This window comes from Leopardus geoffroyi, chromosome C1, assembly GCF_018350155.1.
Source record: "Leopardus geoffroyi isolate Oge1 chromosome C1, O.geoffroyi_Oge1_pat1.0, whole genome shotgun sequence".
NCBI classification, from domain to species: domain Eukaryota; kingdom Metazoa; phylum Chordata; class Mammalia; order Carnivora; family Felidae; genus Leopardus; species Leopardus geoffroyi.
The window spans coordinates 72,980,163-73,001,250 of record NC_059328.1 but is presented as its reverse complement, the minus strand read 5'-3'; the positions used below and the strand labels follow the sequence as shown (position 1 = coordinate 73,001,250).

At 36.9% G+C, this 21,088-nt stretch overlaps 1 protein-coding gene and 1 long non-coding RNA gene across 6 annotated transcripts in view; one reads left to right on the top strand and one right to left on the bottom strand.

The window, feature by feature from the left end:
* Positions 1-7,702: 7,702 nt before the first annotated feature.
* The window catches only part of CLCA2 (chloride channel accessory 2), a 37,688-nt gene continuing 24,302 nt past the window's right edge, over positions 7,703-21,088 (bottom strand). For 2 of the 5 annotated variants that reach the window (XM_045478139.1, XM_045478141.1), the window contains exons 12-14: positions 19,707-19,877; positions 15,694-15,927; positions 7,703-8,241 (exon numbers count right to left, since the gene is read on the bottom strand). In XM_045478139.1, the coding sequence (XP_045334095.1) occupies positions 7,796-8,241; positions 15,694-15,927; positions 19,707-19,877 (851 nt within the window). In that variant the 3' untranslated portion in view covers positions 7,703-7,795. Of the gene's footprint in view, positions 8,242-11,588; positions 11,668-15,693; positions 15,928-19,154; positions 19,878-21,088 lie in introns of those variants that run through there. The other 3 variants (XM_045478142.1, XM_045478140.1, XR_006712433.1) reach the window with 3 other exon arrangements.
* The window catches only part of LOC123598174, a 44,144-nt gene continuing 41,316 nt past the window's right edge, over positions 18,261-21,088 (top strand). The window contains exon 1 of the long non-coding RNA XR_006712434.1: positions 18,261-18,685. This is a non-coding gene — a long non-coding RNA (uncharacterized LOC123598174). The remainder of the gene's footprint in view (positions 18,686-21,088) is intronic.

Sequence of the window (21,088 nt, the reverse complement as noted above, 5' to 3'; positions counted from 1 at the left end):
CCCCGCTGCTTCTATTCCCTGTTTCCCTATATTTTACATTCATAAATGACCACACATATCTTAATATGTAATAAAACACACTCCTACTTTATATTCATTCCTCCTTATAATTTTTTCATCAATTGGATTTTTATCAACCTTTTGAATTTGTATCCTCTATCATGGACCATCTTTATTTAAAATATTTTTTCTCTTCATTCTTGTCTTCTCAACCTCATTTAAATCTGACTCACGGGTTTGTTTGTTTGTTTTAAGTTTATTTGTTTTGAGGGAGAGAGAGAGAGAGAGAGTGAGAGAGTGAGCACGTGCGGGAGCAGGGAAGTGGGAGAGATTGAGGGAGAGAGAGAATCCCAAGCAGGCTCCATGCTGTCAGCACAAAGCCTAACTCATGGCTCAGTCTCATGACCCATGAGATCATGACCTGAGCTGAGATCAAGAGTTAGACACTTAGCTGACTGAGCCACCCAGGCACCCCTGCCTCACAGTTTTGTGTTGCCCCTTCCCCCTTCAGTAAAGTCACTTTTTCTTATATTCATGTATTGAATATCCCTACAAATGACCCCTTTCACTTCCTGTCTATAAAGCAAGGTTTCCCAACCTTGGAACTATTGACATTTTTGGCTGAGTAATTCTTTGTTGTGGGGGCTGTCCTGTGCATTGTAGGTTGTTTAAGCGGCATCCCTGGCCTCTACTCACTAGAGAACTCCTTACCTGTGATAATCAAAAATGTCCACAGATATTGCCAAATGTCCCCTGGAAGGGTAAAGTTACCTCTGTTTGAGAAGCATTGCTGTAAAGATTGCTAACAGGTAAAGATATAATAAATTCATTCATATTAAGTTTCTCTCGAGGTAAAGTTTATGTATGATAAAATGCACAGATCAAGTGTACACAGATAAATGAATGTTGACAAATGCGTACACCCATGTAACCACCATCCCAATGAATATATATAACTTTTCATTGCTCCAGAAAGCCTCCTTGCGCCCCTTCCAGTCACCTCCAACCCTTCTGTTCTGAGACAACCAACCACTGTTATGATTTCCATATCCAGAGAATATTCTTATTCTTGAACTTTTTAATAAGTGGAATTATACAGTATGTGTTCTTTTGAGTCTGACTTAGTTAACTCAAGATAACGCTTTTTAGATTCATGCACATTGTTGCATGTGTCAGTTGTTTGTTTCTTTTTGTTGCTGAATGGTATTCTCTTGTGAAGTCATACAAACAGAAACATTTGTTTTATCCATTCTGTTAATAAAAACTTGGTTGTTTCCAGTTTGGGGTTATTATGAATAAAGTGGCTATAAAATTCTTGAGGAAGTCTTTTGGTGGACATCGTTTCATCTCTCTTGAGGTGGAACTGCTGGGTAAAAGGTTAGATACATGCATAACTTTTAAGAAACTGCCAAGCAGTATTCCAAAGTGCGTGCACACTCACCAATATCGGAAACTTCCCATTGTTCCACATCCTTGTTGACATTTTCTTGTCAATCTTTATACTTTTGCTGGTGGGAATGAAGAATATATTGTGATATTTATCATTTTAATTTGTTGGGGGCTAATGGTGTTGATAGCCTTGGTGTGTATGTGCTTATTGGCCATTTATATATCCTCTTTGTCAAGTGTCTGCTTAAATCTTTGCCCATTTTTTGAGGCACCTGGGTGGCTCAGTTGGTTGAGTGTCCGACTTCAGCTCAGGTCATGATCTCACAGTTCGTGAGTTTGAGCCCCGCATCGGGCTCTGTGCTGACGGCTCAGAGCCTGGAGCCTGCTTTGAATTCTGTGTCTCCCTCTCTCTCTGCCCCTCCCTCACTTACTCTCTCTCTCTCAAAAATAAATAAACATTAAAAAATTAAAAAAAATATTTTCCCCATTTTTATTGGTTTCTTTATCTTTTGTCACTGATTTGTAACATTTTTACATATTCTAGATCTGACTTCTTTGTCAGACATATGTGTTGTATTTCTTCCACTCTGTGGCTTGCCTTTTCATTATTAACAGTGCCCTTTGATGAGCACAAATATTTAGTGTTGATGCAGTCCAGCTTATTTTTTTCCTTTTATGCTTAGTGTTATCTCTGTTATAAGAAATCTTTCTACACTATACTTATGAAGATATTATATTTTTTCTACAAATATATGTCTTAATTCATTTGTATACCTATGATTCATTGTGAATTCATATTTTTATAAGGTAGGAGTAAAATCACTTTCCCAAACATATGTTCACTTGTTCCGTCATCATTTATTGAAAAGAAATCTCCTTTATCCATTGCGTTGCCTTCCCCCATTGATTTGCCCATGCCTTTGTAGAAAACCTGTTGACCATATGTGTGCAGGTCTATTTCTGGACTCTATATTCTGGGATATGTTTTATGGTATAGCACATGATCTAACTTGGTGACTATTATTAGACACTTAAAAAGAATATGTACTCTGCACTAGTTGGTTGTAGTGTTTTATAAATGTCATAATTGGTTGATAATGTTGTTCAAATTCTTGTTCCATTGTTGAATACTGTTCCATAATATTGAGTTTTCCTATCTAGTTGCCACAGTTTTTGACAGTGGGATATTTATGCCTCTAATTTTGATTATTGGTTTGTCTATTTCTCCCTTTAGTTCTGGAAATTTTTGTTGCTGTATTTTGAAGTTTTGTTTATAGGTAAATGCAAATTTAGGAATGCTATATGTTATCAGTAAATTTATTTTTTATCATTATAAAATGACCCTCTTTTTTCTCCTTTCTCAAGGCTTATTTTGTATTATGGTAATATACTAACACCAACTATCTTATGCTTAGTGTTTGCATGATATACCTCTTTTCACTTTTGACTTCTATGTCTTTAAAGTTAAAATGTATCTGTTATAAATTCCATATAGTTGAATCTTGCTTTTTGTTTAATCAAGTCGAAAAATCTCTGCTTTTTAGTAGTCTATTTATATTTAATATAATTATTAATTTAGCTGGCTTTCAGCCTACCTTCTTGCTATTTGCTTTCTGTTATTTCCTTCTGTTTTTTGTTCCTTTATTGTACCTTACCTGTTTTCTTTTGTGTTAATTGGTTAGTTTTAGTGTTCTGTTTTATCACATTTATTAGATTTTTAGATATACCTTTCTCTATGATTAATGGGTGGCAAGGGGATTATAATATGCCTTCTTAATTGATCCCAGTCTACTTGAATATACAACTTTCAACAGTGTAAGTCTATTCTGCCCTTACTGTCATACATCTTACTTCTCTATGTTATTAATAACACAACACATTGTGTTTATTTTTACTTTAAACAGTCAATTGCCTTTTAAAGGAATTGAAAGTAAAAAAAGAAAACCAACAATATATCACATTTACCTATTTATCATTTCCAATGATCTTCATTCAATGCTGTAGATCTGTATTTTCACCAGACATTTTCCTTCAGCTTAAAGAAATTACTTTGGTATTTCTTGCTGATGAACATGATTGCAGCTTTTATCTATGTGCCTTTATTTTGAAAGGTATTTTTGCTCAATATAGAGTTCTGCATTGACAGATTTTTCTTCTAGCACTTAAAGATGTCATTTTGTTGTCTTCTGGCCTCAACTGGCTCTGATGAGTAATCAGTCATTATTTCTATTATATACTGAGGTGGTATTTTTTTTTTTTTCATAAATCCTATGTTAGGTTTACTGAGGATCTTAGATGTATAGGCTGATAGTTTAAGTCAAATTTGGAAAAATTTCAACCAATATTTCTTTGAATATTTTTATGTTCCCTTTTTTCTTCTTCTACTTCTGGAACTAATTGTTATGTGTGTTAAAGTTTTTGATAATGTTCCACCTATCATTTTGGCTTTTCCATTTTTAAAAAATGAAATGCTTCCTTCAATTTGCATGATTTCCATTTTTCTGTCTTCAAGTCATCTGATCATTTCTTCTGTAGTACCAGTCTGTTGTTAATCCATTACAAAAATCTTCTTTCATACATTGTATTTTTCTATTTTAGTGTTCTCATTTACTTCTTTTTAGAGTTTTGGCATCTTTCCTGAAATTTCTTCTCTTTTCATTACTTTTTCCTATTTTCACCTATAACGTACCATATTTATAATAGTTGTTGTAAACTCATTGGATGCTAATTTCTAATCTGGATAAATTTTGGATCTTCTCTTAACAGATTTTGATTCTTATTAGTTACGGGACACATTTCCTGCTTGTTGGCCTGTCTGTTAATTTTTTATTATATACTGTATGATGTAGAGAATCAGTATATGTTTTCTTCTAGCAGTAGTTTAATTACTGGCGAATCATCTGGATTCTGTGGAGACTTGGTTTGAGGCTTTGTGAGAGCAGATCTATTTCAGTTTTGCTCTTGTTCTACAGCATAACTCTTAGTCTGGGGACGTGGTCCTTATCCCTAATGTGGTCCTCCTGGAGTTTCAATGAAAGCACAAGGTTCTTACCAACCTTCTGTAACTTGAGTAAACTTTTTTCTCCCTAGTACTGGGCAGTTACTGAAATCTATGTTTAGCTCTTTTAGCCTCCAAGCTCTTTTTTTCTATTAGATTCCTTTGCAGCTTAGGACTCACCTAAGGATTGTGAGGATACAGATTTGAGAGCTTCCCCTTGTAATTGCTTCCTTTTGGGGAGTTTCTCCCTCAATTTCCAACTGCTTTGGCAACCCAGAACTCTTACCTCAGCTTGTCAATCCAGTAAGACTGCTGCTTTCTGCTTGGGCTCTATCCAGATGCTGTGAGCAAACTGGGAATGCCTTCAGAGGGAAAAGCTAGTTAAATATGGGTCTCACCTAGAATGCTTCCATTTTTTCAAGGGTTTCTACCAGTTTCTACCTACTTTTTTTTCTTTTTTGGTGTCTCATACCTTCAACAAGTTGTGATATATATATATATATATATATATATATATATATATATATATATATATATATATAGAGAGAGAGAGAGAGAGAGAGAGAGAATTATACCTGTTAGCAGGAGGATTCATTTCATATGAACAACCCTGCCATTAGTGCAATTGGATTTGTCACATTAAGTTTTAAGTGGGCAGATCCTAAAGCAAATAAAATAACTTTTTTTTGGAAGGCTTTCTGATACTAACATGCATGTGTAAATTATATTTGGGGGGCAGTCAACAGTGCATACATAAATAGCAATCTGCTCAGGGCATAGACTCTATTAACTCATCCCCTAGAAATTTTCTACCTCCTACTTCTCTCTTACTTCCATTCAGATTTAATCTTCTTTTGCTATCCTTCTTTTAAGAGTAGAGAAAAAAATAGAGGGGATATTCTCAGTTTCCAAAACAAATTTCTATTTATTGAATAACAACAACCATACTGGCATTGGAAGATAATAATAATATCTATCTAGTCTTCTCTTCCCTCTCCCAGATAACTGACTGGCTCACATTTTTCCTCCTCTTACGATCTCAGATCAAATCTTCAATGATGTCACTATTCATGTGGTAGTTCACCAGTGACCACAATTCCTCATACTCCTTGGCTCAACTCTTGTCTGTTTTATTTTCCACCGTTTGGTCAAGATCAATGTCACATCCTTTTCAGTGGCTCTATTCTATTGATGATTGCTGAGATCTCTAAATCAATATTTTACCACATTTATTATATCTTTCTTGTTGTCTAATGCTTCATTCCCTCATAACTACTGAACATTTTTGCTTTATCTGCTTTATGAGATCACCCTTTCTACCCTGCTACTATGTATTTCAGCTTCTCATGTTAGCATCTTTAATCTATTTTGTTTTGCCTCTTTCAATTCACTAATTTTGGGATTTAAGTCCATTTATTGACTCCTGTACACACAAGATGGAAAAATAAACAAATCCGGTTCCTCAGAACTAGACTCGTTCTCTTGTTAACTGCTCTTAAAAGAGTTAAATATTTCTAGGCATAATCCTCACAATCTTCCCACACCTTCTTAAATACAGAGTAAAGGAGTAGTATGAGAATGGGGCTCTACTCCTATATACCTCTGCTGCTAATCTGCACAGTGCTCTCTTAACCCTTTATTTTCCTATCTGTAAAATGAGGAAAACACTTAAAGACTTAAAACCCACCATGCCCTATCTCAGCATTCTATATTGCCAGCTCATGGAAGCTACGGAGAAGAAAATCCCAGACTAGCAAGCATGATGGCAATAGAGGAAGAAGGGACTGACTGCCAAGTGGGAACTTGAAGTCTGCATCTGGAAAACTTTAGGCACTATGAGATTTAGAACGTTAACAGGTCACACGTGGGATGTAGTGTGAACTGCAAGGAGGCAGCCTTGCAGTGAGAGATTTTCTGGCCATTTTACCCCTCAGCACTGCTTTGAGTCTCCGACTCAGGCTTTATGTGTTCTTTCTCTTTCTTCTTGTCCCAGTTACCCAGTTTTCTCCCCCCTTCTCCAGAACTTAATCTAATTTTCATTCTTAATTGGACCTGGTTATAAAATAGATCTATTCCACTTTATTGTTTATATTTATTCAATAAATTTTTAAAGTTCTTTAATATACAAAGCAAATGATTCTGCTGCTCAATAATCTTAAAACCATAAGGATATTAAAATTAGATGAAAGAAGATTTTTATTTCCTTGTGACCTGTGTTTCTCTCTATTCACCCCTGACCCCCATAGGTAAATAACCTTTGATGGAGAAAGGATTCCTAGAGTCTTCTTTATTTATTTATTTTTAAATGTTTATTTATTTTGAGAGAAAGAGAGAGAGTGAGAGAGGGGCAGAGGGAGAAGGAGAGAGAGAATCTGAAGCAGGCTGTACTCTCAGTGTAGAGGCTGATGTGGGGCTCGAACTCACAAACCGTGAGATTATGGCTTGAGCTGTAAGCTCAGCCATATGGTTGAGTTCAGGTGCTTAAACAAGTGAGCTACCCAGGTGCCCCCATAGAGTCTTCTTTAAACAAAAGATAGAATCAGTTAATCATTTCTAAAGGTCAGTCTGTCCCCCCACCCCCATGGCCTCTTCTTTGGTTGAACTCAGATAAAACTGTGTAGACCATGTATGTGTTAAAATAAGTTTAGAACTATGTCTCCTTCTTTACTTAAAGCCTTATGAGAGCTATAACCATTTTTTTTTATTAAATAACACCCAAGGCAATAACTTGGAAAGCTGCTTTGATGAGAATAGAAACTTATACGCAATAAATTCAATAGACCTCTGTTATCAAATCTGTGTCAGGGGACAAGGATAATACCCACATGTTAATGTTAACTCTTACAGTGAACAAAGATATATCTGAGCATTAGCAGTGGGATTTGATCTTAGTATAGTTAACCAAATGGCAAGAAGTGAAGAACTTTACAACAGGGGCTTCATATATAAAATGCAGCTTGATCTTTAGTCATAAATAAGCACCCTGTTCTGAAAAGATAAGGAATGAAAAATTAATCAAAGTAACTGAACAATTGCTTCATATAGACAGTTATACCAAACTCCTTTTCTCTACTTGGGGCTATTTTTCCTCTACAATAAAACAAGCTTTTCTTGATTCTTTAGTTCAACTTTGCCCTTGCCTTTGCTTTTAAAGACATTACCTTGGCGACTAATTTTTTTTATTTTGTCCATAGCCAAAGCTTAAGGGTTTCCTAATTTCCTTCAAAAATGAATGTTATAAAATATTTTTTGGTGTCTGTTTAGCATATAAAAATCTGACCTGTATTATACAAAAACTCAAAGCATTTTTAATAGTTCTGATGTTAATTTGACTTTATTGGTATGTTTTTATAAAGTGCAAAGGCCATGGATCTTATATCTAAGAAGGAAGACACTCTATACATTTGTTTATATTAATTTTGTTCCATTCTCTTTCTTGTCTGCTCTCTTTTTCCTGTTTAAAGTATAATGTGTTACAGCTATAGTGAGGCAAATGATTCCTATTGAACTCACTGCTGTCAAAACTCCTTTCAATATAAGATGGTCTCTGGCAAGTACAGGAGCAGAATTTGGGGGAATAAACAGAGATACCTGGGCAATGTTAGACACAGCAGACTTTAAGGAGTTCTTATCTATTGCCCGTATTGCCACATAAATTCTGTGGCTTTCTTGTGTCTCTCCATCAGGTTGATGGTCAGGTCCATTTGTGAAAAGCTTTGGTGAGAATGTAAATATCTCCTTGGTGCCAGCTTGCTGAGGACTTAGTAGCTTTGATATATTCACTAGAATGGCATTGTTAAAGTCATCTTGAATTTTCTGTAAGCTTTGACTCATTCTTATTTCATAGCTGTTAGCTGAAATTAAAAAATATAAATAGAAAGGTTAAGTCACTTGGGTAAGTTATCTAGCTTATTATAAATGACTAAGGAGAGTAGCAACAGAAAGTCAAAATACCTAGAAATAAACATAACAAAAAATTGCATATGAACAAAACTTTAAAACACTATATAAGAACTCATATTGAAACCTAAACAAGAGGAAAAGCTTATTATGTTTTTTGAATAGGAAGATTCAACATAATAAAGATGTTATTTTTCCCTAAGTTATTTTGTAAATTTTACATGATTCTATTGAAAGTGCTTCTAGTTTCCATTTTAACAAGCTTATTGCAAAACTTGAACAGAAAATAAATAATCTGGGTTGGCCACATAAAGTCTAAAAAATAGTAATGTGGAAGGACTAAACCTATATGATATAAAAACACTATAATATTTCTATAACTAAAGCCTACACTTCTGGTACATGAATAAACTAAAATCTAAAAGTAGGCCAAAATACAGCCAGGAATTTAGCATATGATAGACATAGAATTCAAAATTATTGGGGGGGGGGATACAAATTTCTTGATAAATGGTGTTGTGACAGTTGGGTACAATTTTGTAAAAAAATAAAATTGGATCCATATCACAAACCTTTTTTTCAGGATAAACTCCATAATTATCAAAAAGTTTGGAGTAAAAAATAAAAATATTAAGTATTTAGTAAGAAACAATAGGTAAATTCCAGTATGGTCTTGAAGTAGGAAAGGCCTTTCTAGTTAAAACTCAAAATTCAGTATCCATAAACAAGAAATTGATAAATTTGAATACATAAAATGAAAAAATTCTACATGGGGAATATCCTCTTAAGAAAAATATAAGCATAAATGTTAAGTGACAAAAGTATATGTTACTTAAGTCAACGGTAAAAGTTTAATTCTGAGTTCTGGTAATGGTTAAGTGGCTTCTATTAGACTAACTCTCTAGCAGATAGTGGGTATGAACTCTGAAGAAAGCAAAAAACAGAACGACACAAAGCCATTGAAGCACTGGATTCAGATAAAAATAGGCAGAAACAAGAGGAGTTATAATCCGTAAAAAAGGAAAAAAAAGGAAACCAGAGTAGGAATGATCTATATTTATGCAGCTTTTCCTCTGAAGGCACTTCCCTCTCCTGTGCGGATAGCTGGAACTGAAAGCTACCTTCTGGATCTGGAAACCAGAGGACAGAGGAAGAGATTGCCAGAGGGGCTAAAAATTGAAGGAGCTGGAGAAGGACCAGCCCAACTCTATATACTTTTTTCAAGTCATCGGGAGACGTCCAATTATTCATGTATGGGTGAAACATTAAGAACTCAAGAGACAAATAATAGCTAGAAGGCTGAAAAACTGAGCAGAGTTTTATATAGATATATAGGTATAGATATAGATTTTGGAGTGTGAGTGTTGCCAAGTTAGAGGAGCTTATTAGCCCTTAAATATCCATTAAACACTGGAAGAGCCATACTTTAAGAATAGAGATTGTGTGTGTGTGTGTGGGGGGGGGGGTGCCTGTGGCTCAGTTTTAAGTATCCCACTGGCCTATATCACGATTTCGCCATTCCCAAGTTCAAGCCCCGCATTGGGCTCTGTGCGGACAGCTCAGAGCCTGGATCCTGTTTCAGATTCTGTGTCTCCCTCTCTCTGCCTCCTTCTCCACTCACCGTCTGTCTATTTCTCTCAGAAATAAACATTAAAAAAAATAGGAGATTAAGAGTGGATTGGACGCAACAGAAAATAATCAGTAAGCTTGAAGACAAGTGCATAGAAATCAAACTGTAGCACTCAGGAAAAAAAGAGAAAAACCAAACATAATCTCAATGATCTTTGTGACCCACTGTCCTATCCATTTAGTGTCGGTATTGTTTATGTTATGTTATGTTATGTTATGTTATGTTATGTTATGTTAATATTATCCAAGAAAGAAAGAAGAAAAGGAATAGAACAAAATTGTTTTGAAGATATAATAGCTGAAAATATTCTAAATCTGCTCAGAAAGAATATTCCACAGATCCGAGAAACTCAGCAATCCCCAAAAAGAATATATATGGGAAAAACACATTGAGACACATCATGGTCAGTCTATTGAACACCAAAGATAAAAATAATTTAAAACAGTCAAAGGGAAAAAAGATACTTTACACTTAGGAACATAATAGTAAGAATGATAGTTGCCTTCTCATAAGAAAAAAATTGAAAACAAGACAATGAAATGACCTATTTAAGTACTGAAAGAAAAATCTATTGCCCAAGAATCCTATATCTAGTGAAAATGTACTTTAAAAAATTAAGGTGAAATAAACACATTTTCATATAAATGAGTCCTGAGAGAATTTCACTCAAAGACCTGAGCAACAAGGGAAATGATGCTAGATAAAAATTCAGACCTACAGCAAGGAAGAAGACTAGAAATGCTGACAATCTGGGTGACTAAAAAGGGTCAATTTCTCTCTTTAAAATTTCTTAAAAGTACAAGTGATTGTTTAAAACAAAAACCATGGCAATGCATTGTGGGCTTTATAAAAATGTAGACATACGATAAATGCCAGCAAGACCGCAAAAGATGACAGAAGGGTACACGGAATTATAGTTTTGAAAGATTCTCACATGATATATGAAATGGTAAACATTAATTCAAGGAAAACTGTGCTAAGTTAAGAAAACTGCATGTTATAGAACAGCCAAATTTGGAGTAGCTGAGGGCAGAAATTTAATTGTTTTGATGTTCCTTATATTATTTTGAGTTTTCAAATTGGAGTAAGATACACATAACATAAAATTTATCATCTTAACCATTTTTTATGTGTACAGGTCAGTACATTTTTACGTGTTACATTCACATTGCTGTGCTGTTTTGATTTTCAACCCATGTGAATGTATTACCAATTCAAAAATAAAATTAATAACAAAGAATCACTAGATGCAAAAAAAGGAAACCACCTATAGTACTAACACTCTAATAAGATCATAATTCTTATCTGAAAGGCTAAAAATAGATTTAACAATGGACAAAGCAGCTCCAAACAAAGATTTTGTTCTAAGGAATGAAAACCATAGGACATTCCAAGTTTTAATTAAAAAATGAAAATTTTCTGATGGCTGTGTTTTGAACAGTTTCCAAATCTATACTACTTTTTAATAATGAGACTATTTCTATTTCCTGGATAGTAATTAAAGAGAAGGTTGTAAAAAGAAAATAGCCTTTATATTCAAATTTATCAATCAGCCAATTCCCTCTGGGTGCTGAATTGGAGCACTGGAGCTGAGTTGCTCCCTGCTGCTGTTCAAATACAGGTGGACAGACATGGATAAGAAGCGAGGCTGACCATCTACTCCACACTCACAGTGGAACATATCCATTGTTCCTATGTCTGTGGTTCTCTATGGAGAAAGCTCTCCATGAGGTTCTCCCAGAGTCTTCTCCTGGATAATGAAACAAGTCATATTTCATAAGCCTTAGCATTTACAAAGATTGTCCACGTGTACAGCCCCCCTCTGTGAAATTTAAAATAAAAAGATGGGGAGTCAGGAGGTTAAATGTGGTGACATGGTCAACAATTAGAAAGTTGTACTGCTGGAACCAAATTCTTTCTTCTAACTCCAAATCCCATGCACTTTCTACCATGAGCACCTACTAAACTTTATGCAGGACAGCTGTGAAACTGCAAAGACTGAAAACAAACTCAGCCCATACATTCATGGAGAGGCTCCTTCTGTTTACAGTAGTCGTGTTGCCCCTGTCGCTGTGAGAAAGAGAAATCAGGCCACTTCTGCATCTTTGACCTCTTAGGTATGTATCTCTCTGGGTTTCATCTCTAACTCTGCTTTAACAGTATATTTTAGCCAATGAAAGTAGTTCTATGGCCTTGGGCAAGACACTTAAACTCTCACGTTCATTCCCTTACGTTTGAAACAAGAAGGTCAGATTAGCTTGTCTTTAAGGTCCCTTCTGTCTCCAGAATGTTACAAATGCTGGTATTTCCTAAGCAATTAATATGGACAAGGCACTATTTTAATCCCTCTTTGTGTTTTACCTCATTCAATTCTCAGCAATGCTCTGAGGTAGCTATTCTTACTATCTACTTTTGCAGATTAAAAATCAGAAAGTGAGAGAAATTAAGTAACTTGTCTCAGGTTACACAGGTAAAACATGCTGTGTCTGATTCTAGAACCCAGTACCTTAACACTATGCTACACAGCCTCCCACTAGACTACACTCCTTCCTATTTCTTATTTCCCAGTAATTGTTCTTTTCCAGTTACCAAGGCTTACATCTTCATTAGCACCTTTACCAATAAATTCCTAGTATGGAAAGCTCTGGGCTTAGACTGAGGACAGAGAGAGGAAGTTGAAGACTTGGTCCCATCTTTAGGGAGCTCTCTCTTTACTAGTGAGAACAATTCCTACTACCTCTCTTCATTTGACATCCAAGCTATCCCCTAAGGATTGTTTGAGGTTTCTTCTACTAAGTGTTCTTCCAGCTCGGAAGCATAACAGAGGGTTAGGGGAGGGGATAATGGGAAGAACAGTTGCTGTCACTGCAGCTTCCTCAGAAACAGCACATTTTTTAACAAATTTTAAAGACAATGTGTTCAACAATGGTTATACAAGAACATGATGAAAAGATGTCCAAGGAAGAGTGTGCAGGTCAGGCTGTTAGGCATGTAGGGAATATAGTGCAGGGAAGTAGGCACAAGATTGGTGCTTTTTTGTTGTCCAAAGGCTCTGCCCAGGCTCCTGGGATAAGAACCTGGCCTCTCCAAACCGTACAGATGGCATGGTGTTAAACTGTGTTTTTGACTATTTTTTCCCCTTAATATAGGATTATAAATTCTTGGGAGTGCAATGACCATCTTAAATTATGTTTATATAATGTTTAGCACTGTGCTGAGTATTAATAGTTACTTAGTAAATATATTTTCACTTCAATTTCTGGAAAGATATACAAAAGAAATTAACTTTATAGCAAAGATACGTCACATGCTTGGTGCTGAATTTTAACAAGTATTTTACCCCAGACTTATAATGAAAACCCAAGGAAGTAGCCCATTTCCATAATGCCTAGCCTGTATACATTCCCAGACATAATGGTGATCTGCTAATGTTTTATTTATAACATGTAACTGGTCATCTTTTTTAGGACATTGTGTATGGTGAAGAATGGGCCATGGATATACACTGATATGCTTGTGCATATATTAGATATTCCTTTACTGCTAACAACGTTTTTAAGAATAGTCACATTTTTTATCATTGTTAACCAGAGACATACCCCCATTATTTCTAACTCTGGTCATAGACGTGAAGACAACGCCTTTCCAGACAATAATTTTGGGGTGGGGGGGAGTCAATAAAAGCACACGTTTATGAATTAAATAGGAATCTACTTGCTAGTTGGTCTATTCAGTACTAATTGGTCAATTTTGCCATTGCTGAGCCGTCAAATCCGTTATGACTGAGTGATTTCAGCAACTTAATACACATCCAGCCATCTCCCAACATATCTTTTGTGGTTTATGGTTTTGACATCATAATGAGCCAGATCTGCTTCAGTCATCCCTCTCATCAGTGAGGTTATGTGGAGATCTCTCTATTCCCTTTATTAATGCCCTTTGTGATACCAATTCTAACATCCCATATGGTTGTATTTCTTCTTTCCAAGCCATTAATAACCACCAATACCAAACACTTTCTTTCCATTCTTTAAAAAAAAATTTAAATGTTTTTTAAAATTTATTTTTGAGAGAGAGACAGACAGAGCACAAGTAGGGGACAGGCAGAGAGAGATACACACAGAATCTGAAGCAGGCTTCAGGCTCTGAGATATCACAGAGCTCAATGCAAGGCTTGAACTCATGAACTGCAAGACCATGACCTGAGCCAAAGTGGGATGCTCAACTGACTGAGCCACCCAGGCACCCCTCTCTCTACTCTTTTAATTTAGTGGTATAGTTGAAACTCCTGGGGCACCTAAAGAACAGTTCCCAGTAGGGATGGGAATTTGAGCTTTTGTCTCATGTAGCACACTGCATTTCTGAGGCAGTGAGGAAAGAGTGAGAACACTAGGTGGCAGGCACCACTCTTACCTTTAAATACAGATGGGAGTGTTTATGGCTAGAGAAGACAACAGCAATGCAAACGAGGAGCCCAGGAAACTTGGCATACTTTCTCTTCCCTTTCTGATTTTTATGTGTCACTTCATTTATTCTTTATGATAACTTATGACATAAATATTTGTAGTCCTATTTTCCATATAAGGAAACTGAGGCCAATAGAGGTTAAGCAACTTGCCAAAGATCAAACAGGTAGACTTAAAGCCACAGAGGGAAGAATTTTTTTCCTGAGATGTGAGTTACAGCTTTTTCCTTTATACAAGGGGCATATCCATCCCAGAGTTTCAATCATTTCATATCTCCAATCTTTAAATTACGTGAATTCTTAATTCAGAATATATTTTACTTCCTTCTCCTCTGGCAAGAAGAGACAGAGTTTGATAAAAGAATTAGAAGGCAAAGCTACAATATTGATGTTCCTCAGTAGCACAGAATTATTTGTAATTGAGATGCTTTCTGGTGAATGTAGTTAATGGACAGAAAATTTTAAGCCAAAAAACAATGGCCCAAGTTGGAAGCAAGGCTGGCAAAGGCCCAAGGTGTTTACTGTTATTGACTGATAATGACAAAAACCTTTCAATAGAGAATGTTGGTTCCTATAGGAATCTCAATCAGAGGCAACAGGAAATAAACCATTTAATGTGTAATCAATGATAACCATGTTTTGGTGATGGCAAAGATGTTTAGAAAGGCGATTCTTGCAGAAAAGTTATTATGTTGAGTTGCTATGAGGGTCAAGGAATGATGATGGAAGCCTGAAGGCTGGCGTAGGCCTTAGAAAAAGGAAAGTTAAGAAAGAAGTTCATCAATGTCCATCCAAACAAGGCTAGGAAAGGCCAAATAAGGGACCTGGTTCTAGTTTCCCTGATGAAAGTGAGGTTCAGAAATGGGGGCAGAAAATGCACCAAGTTTTGCATAACTTATGGGAATTATTCCCCTAACCTTGACTTGTAAATCTTCGAATTCATTATTCACTATCTAATCTTCAGAAAACTAAATAACTCCAGTATTTGGAAGTCCATGCTCTGTAATGCAGGACCCATTTCTGTTGACTAGACTACTCTTGCATATGGTATTTATGTTTCCAATCAGGAGTTCTAGATGATGAGTGTCAGTTAGTTTACCAGAGCCTTCTCAATTCTGGGGAGCTGACAAGCTCTTGTCCCTAGACTTCGTTCCATGTAATGCCTTATGAACAACTCAGAGCTTTTCATAACAACTCTCTGCAGTTCTGTCAGCTCTAAGCCCCCAAAGCATTTCTACCCAACTAACCCCTGGCGTAGTTATTAGAAATTCTGCCTGGTAGAGAAACAGATAGTGAAACCAAGAAGCCTACCCTGGCCCTGATCATAGTCTTCTCCAGGTGCCGTCCATGATAAAGTCACCTCCTCTTCCACTTTTACAACTTCCAGGTCAATAATTTTGCATGGTGGAAACACGTCAGGATGGGGGCCAGCCGGAACTCCTAGCACGGAAAAGGAGCCCCCTGAACTTACTCGGCTAAAGCCCCACTTTCGCTCCTCCTCATGCCTGCCCACCGATTTTCTTGGGGCATTCATCTGAATGTTACCTGTGACCATGAAAAGAATGGCCGAAACAACAAGTTAGAATCTCCTGAATAGCTTGGTTTTGAGAGATTATTGAGAGACATTTTAAAACCTTTTTTTTCTTTAATACATCTTTAGAATAACTGAGTTTATTTATTCTATAATTCATTCATCCATCCATCCATCCATCCATCCTTCCATTCACTAAATAAGTATATTGAGGGTATATGCTCTGCCAGTAATCACAGACAAAACAGTATCTCAAAACTATAAAACAGAATTTATATTCATACTAATACAACCATATTTATAACTTATGATAAATGTAGGAAGGAAAAAAGGCAGGGTGCTGTGAAGAAAAATAACACAGGTACATAATTTATAGTGTTATCAAGGAAGTAACATTTAAAAGTATCATAAAGGGTGAGTAGGAGTCAGGCAAAGAGCGGAGGTAATAATATCTCAGGCAAAGGGAACAGGTTGTGTAAAAACTCTGAGGTACTAAAGAGCTTTGCAAATAAGAAAAAATTAACTAAAGCAAGGAGGAGAATAGTTTGAGATAAGACAGGAGAGAGAAGCTCACGTAGGCAGGCCACTGTAATGATTTTAGAGTTTAACTATGGGGAAGCAAGGCAGTGACATGGTCACATTTACTCTCTAACAGGTTACTCTAGCTGCCTTCATTGGAGAATGGGTTCTAATGCAACGATCAGCGGGCCCTTAAGAAAGCCACTACAATAGTCCAGATGGAGAGGATGGCAGGTTGGGCTGGGTGACAGCAGTGGGGAGGAGGGCAGAAGTAGGCAGTTTGAGATGTAATTTGGAGATAAATCAATAAAAGCTGGTGCTGGATTTGAATATGGAGTCGTACAGGAAAGAAAGTTGGTGGAAAAAAGAAAAAGAAAAAGAAACAGCTCCCAGGTTTCTAAAATATGCAACTTCGGAGGAAAAGCAGGCTAAAGAGAAGGAGACTAAACATGTAAGTTACAGGGTTTGTGATTCCTCTAAAACATCTAATTAAAAATGACAAGGAGGGGCGCCTGGGTGGCTCGGTCGGTTGAGCGTCCGACTTCAGCTCAGGTCATGACCTCGCAGTTCGTGAGTTCGAGCCCCGCGTCGGGCTCTGTGCTGACAGCTCAGAGCCTGGAGTCAGCTTTGGAATCTGTGTCTCCCCCTCTCTCTGTCCCTCCCCCACTCTCTCTCTTTCAAATATAAACATTAAAAATTAAAAAAAAATTGTTTTAAAAAAAAATGACAAGGAGCCAGTTAGATATGTATTTTAAGCTCAAAAAAGAGGTTTTATCTAGATTTAATAATTTTGAACTTGTGAATTTGGAAGATATAGGCATATAGATATTATTAAAGCCATATGGATTAATGAAGTTACCTAATAAAAATGTCAACTATAGTGTTAAATAGCATTTATTGACTGCCTGGCTCACTACATGCCAAGTACTTATTTAAGTACCTTGTGTGGATCGACTATTGAATTTTCCTATCACCACTACAAGGAGGGTACAATTATTACCCTTCTTTTTCAAGATGACGAAACTGAAGTACACAGAAACTAAGTAACTTGCCCCAAATCACAAAGCTAGTAAATGGAGGAGCGAGGTTCCAAACCCAGGCAATGTGGCTATAGGTGATAGGGTAAGAAGGTTAGGCCTGAGCTCCGAAAATTGCCAACAGTTGTAGGCTTGGTAGAAAAGGAGGAACTGGGAAAGGAGCCCAACAAAAAAATTCCAGAGAATAAGAGGTGATCACAGAAACCAGTATATGACGAAGGAGAAATCAATCAGCTGTGGCAGACACTGCTAAGGTCAGATAAAATGAGGACTGAAATGCGTTCGTTGGATTTAACAGCAGTGCGGCCGTTGGTGGCTAGGGCCAGAGCACTTCCAGTGGAGTGATTTGGGTGGAAGTCAGATTGCGATGAATAGAAAGTGGTAAATTAAAGGTGAGAAAGTGCAGATGGCAGGATTAGACTAATGTCAAGGATGTAGATGACAGGGAGGTAGACAGAATCTGAAGGGAGACCAGTTAAAATAGATGTAATAAATCGTGCTTGAATGTGGTTCAGAGGGGGCAGAAGAGTGGGACCGTGCAAAAGTGAGCTCACAAGGCCTCTGGATGGGCAGGCTAGATGGGATCCAGAGCAGAAGCCAGCAGAGACACTGGTCTTTGGAGAGGAGAAGAAGGATGCAGACATTACTGTGTCTGGAGATTTAGTGGTGTGAAAATAGAGCAGCTCCCTTTTTTAAAGTTTATTTATTTATTTTGAGGGACAGAGGGGGCTGAAGGGGCAGAGAGAGAGAGGGAGAGAGAGGGAATTAGAAGCAGGCTCCACACGGCATCAACACGGAGCCCAATGCAGGGCTCGAACTCACGAACCGTGAGATCATGACCTGAGCAGAAATTAATGGTCAGATGTTTAACCAACTGAGCCACCCAGGCGGCATGAGCAGCTCCCATTTTTTAATGAGGTGTGTGTTCCAGGTGATCATCTAAAAGTGAGGTGATAAATGTTATGTTTAGTAGGAATGCTTAGGGAAACCTACCTTTTTCTTTCTATGCTGCTAAGGGCATCTCCAAGATACACAGATAAAAGCACAGTTGTATATTACTTTTCTAATCTCTATACACTAGATGCTAATATGTGTGTGTATCCTTTAAACTGACAGTTTCAGAAAGATAGCAGACCAGAAAGTAGCCTTCAAGCTCCTCAGTAGGAATGCGGCCTTATTCTACCTGTTGTCCCAAGTTCCTAGTTCCTGTCACCTAGTAAGTCTTCAAAAATGTTTAATGTATAAATGAAAGAGGGAATATTTATTTACAAGTAAGGTATTATAGCTACATATGAAATCATATCTGTGAAGTAAAACCATGTTACCTTGCAATTTGATTTACATTGGTTTCAAAGTAACCCAAAATAAATATATGAGAGAGTAAATTATATTTTAGACATCACTAAAATTATCAGGAGATGCAAATTCACTGGAGCACCTTGATTATTTTCTACTTAAAGAACAAAAATATAGAATCATGTGTCCAAATGATTAATTATTGCTGATAAAATACATTAAAAGTAAGCAAAAAGATTCTGCAGTTTTGGAAATAAGAGTGTTTAAAAATGTTTTCTGAGATTGTTTAAGATGATTATAGCATATTTTTGTTTGTCTGTTATACTTTAACCACTGCTTCCCTTCAGGAACTATAATAATGGTGTTAAGAAATGATGTGTATCTTTTACTTATTTGGTGCTTTTATCTTGAAGGAAGACAGGACATTTTCAGGAATAACTCAGTTGTCTGTAACATCCAAATCCATATTTATTCAGGAACTCATTTTTGGTGTGGATCGTCTGGGCCATTTGTTTTTTTCTTTCAACTGCTAATAACTTTTGCCTTTTTTTTTTCCTGAAACCTCTATAAAGGAGATACAGGAGCTGTAACTGAGATAAAACACAATAAATCTCTATCTGTTAGTAATTCTGGTGAAACAGCCACAAGAAAGAGGCCAAACTAATGGCTGCAATGAAGACATAAAAATATCTGTAGGAATTATCTATTGCCTTCCAGTTTATCCACTATCATGAATCACTGAGAAGTGAAGAGATGGCCAACAAATTATGCATTGACGTAAGCATAAAGAGTTTTGAAATTCCAACTCTCTCTTTCCGTCACTCCCCTCTCTCTCTCTAATACACACACACACACACACACACACACACACACACACACACACACCAGAGATGTATACATTAAACAAGGTTTATTCAAACACCAGTGCTGATGATTCTTACCATTCGCTATGTAACCTGGTACGTACATAGCACGATTCCCGGGAACAGAGTGGGCTAGGCCACTTATGCTGGAGGAGTAACTGACATGCACTTTCAAGCTGTAGCTACCATTTACAGCAAAGGAGAAAAAGTACCTCGAGTAAATTCCATCATTTTTTATAATATCAGCACCTGCATATATATAAAAAAAGCTCAATGTCAACACTGTCATCATAGTTGATTACTAATATTTAATTAAAATAAATATGCTTTAAAATAAAAAATAGGCTTTACTCCCCTGGTTCTTCCCATTTTAGCTTATACTGTCATTGTTCTAGTTACTTTTAATATTAAAATCCAGTGGCTCCTTAATTTCTCCCTGTGATTCCTAAACCTCTGAAAAATTATTCTCTAAAGGTGAATGGACTCTATTTAAGTGCTAATAAAGCATTTAATTATCAACTTTAGAGCTCTCCTTATCATTATAAATAATACTAGTTTTTCATGGAAGCCAAGCATATTCTTTTTGTTTATGAGACCCTTTTGAGATAAAAGCTATTCTGTTCCTAGGAAATAAATAGAGATGCACATATACACATTTCATAAAATTGCAAGGGGGTTATGAACGTCCTTCAGCCCTCATTGGGGAAAAAAAATCTGGTAGTTGATTAAGTCGTGTGAAATTATTTAATTTTCTCATTAGCGGGTACATGGAACTGTTGTTCTAGATTCTAAGGGGCTTGCTGACTTGGAGGCTGACGGGCTTTGTTTCTGTCCACTGTGCTTTGCTTTAGGAGGCATTCTGAAAGCTTGGCCAGTGCTAGGTTTCTTTCCTTTTACGCTGATCCTTAGAGAGCAGTTCATGTCCAAACCAAGTCCATGACTGAATGGGGGAGGCAGGAGGCCTGGGAGAGCTAGACTCCAGGGTAGCAGTGGATGGCAGAGCTCAGCCCAAGTGCAAAACACATTCACTATTCACGTGCAGATGACCACCCTGGGCAAATGGCTTGTCCTATCCTAGAGTCAGTTCATACCACATACTCCACTTTGGACCCTAGCCCTGTATCACCACTGCAGTGTTCCTGAATCCCCACTGTGGAGGCAGGGCTGCTCCTTAGCATGAGAAAAGTAGGAGTATATTTAATTAAAATACAAAGTGCTAAGCAACTTATTATCATAGTAGGTTTAGAAAATTTTCTTTTTATTTTAGAGAGAGAGGGAGAGGGAGCACAAGTGGAGCAGAGGGGCAGATGGAGGGAGAGAGAGAGAGAGAGAGAGAGAGAGAGAGAATCTTAAAGCAGTCTCCATGTGTAGCATGGAGCCCTATGCAGGGCTTGATCCAACGACCCTGGTATCATGACCTGAGCCAAAATCAGGAGTTGGACATTCAACTGACTGAGCCA